General features: G+C 67.0%; 1 protein-coding gene across 1 annotated transcript in view; it reads left to right on the top strand.

The window, feature by feature from the left end:
• LOC104280260 (thiamine transporter 2-like) overlaps positions 1–197 on the top strand; it is a gene marked incomplete at its 3' end in the record, with an annotated part of 916 nt that extends 719 nt beyond the window's left edge. The window contains 1 exon segment of the mRNA XM_009877845.1: positions 1–197. This exon segment is cut by the window's left edge and continues 24 nt beyond it. Within this exon segment, the coding sequence (XP_009876147.1) occupies positions 1–197 (197 nt within the window).
• Positions 198–200: the final 3 nt, after the last annotated feature.

Here is a 200-nt window from a genome sequence, read left to right as displayed (position 1 = left end):
GGGTGACGAGCTCGTGCGGGAGCGTCCCGCGGGTGGCGGCCCCCGTGGCCGCCGTGCTGGGGCAGCTGCTGGTCTCCCTGGCACACGTCTCCTACTTCTACCTGAACGCCATCACGCTGGCCTCCGTGTCCCTGGCCTTCCTGTGCTCCTTCTTGCTGCCCATGCCCCAGAAGAGCATGTTCTTCCACAGGAAAGAGGCG

The sequence above is a fragment of the Apaloderma vittatum genome, unplaced genomic scaffold, assembly GCF_000703405.1.
Source record: "Apaloderma vittatum isolate BGI_N311 unplaced genomic scaffold, ASM70340v1 scaffold36201, whole genome shotgun sequence".
NCBI lineage: Eukaryota > Metazoa > Chordata > Aves > Trogoniformes > Trogonidae > Apaloderma > Apaloderma vittatum.
The sequence above is the reverse complement of the archived record's forward strand: the minus strand, read 5'-3'. Positions and strand labels throughout refer to the sequence as shown.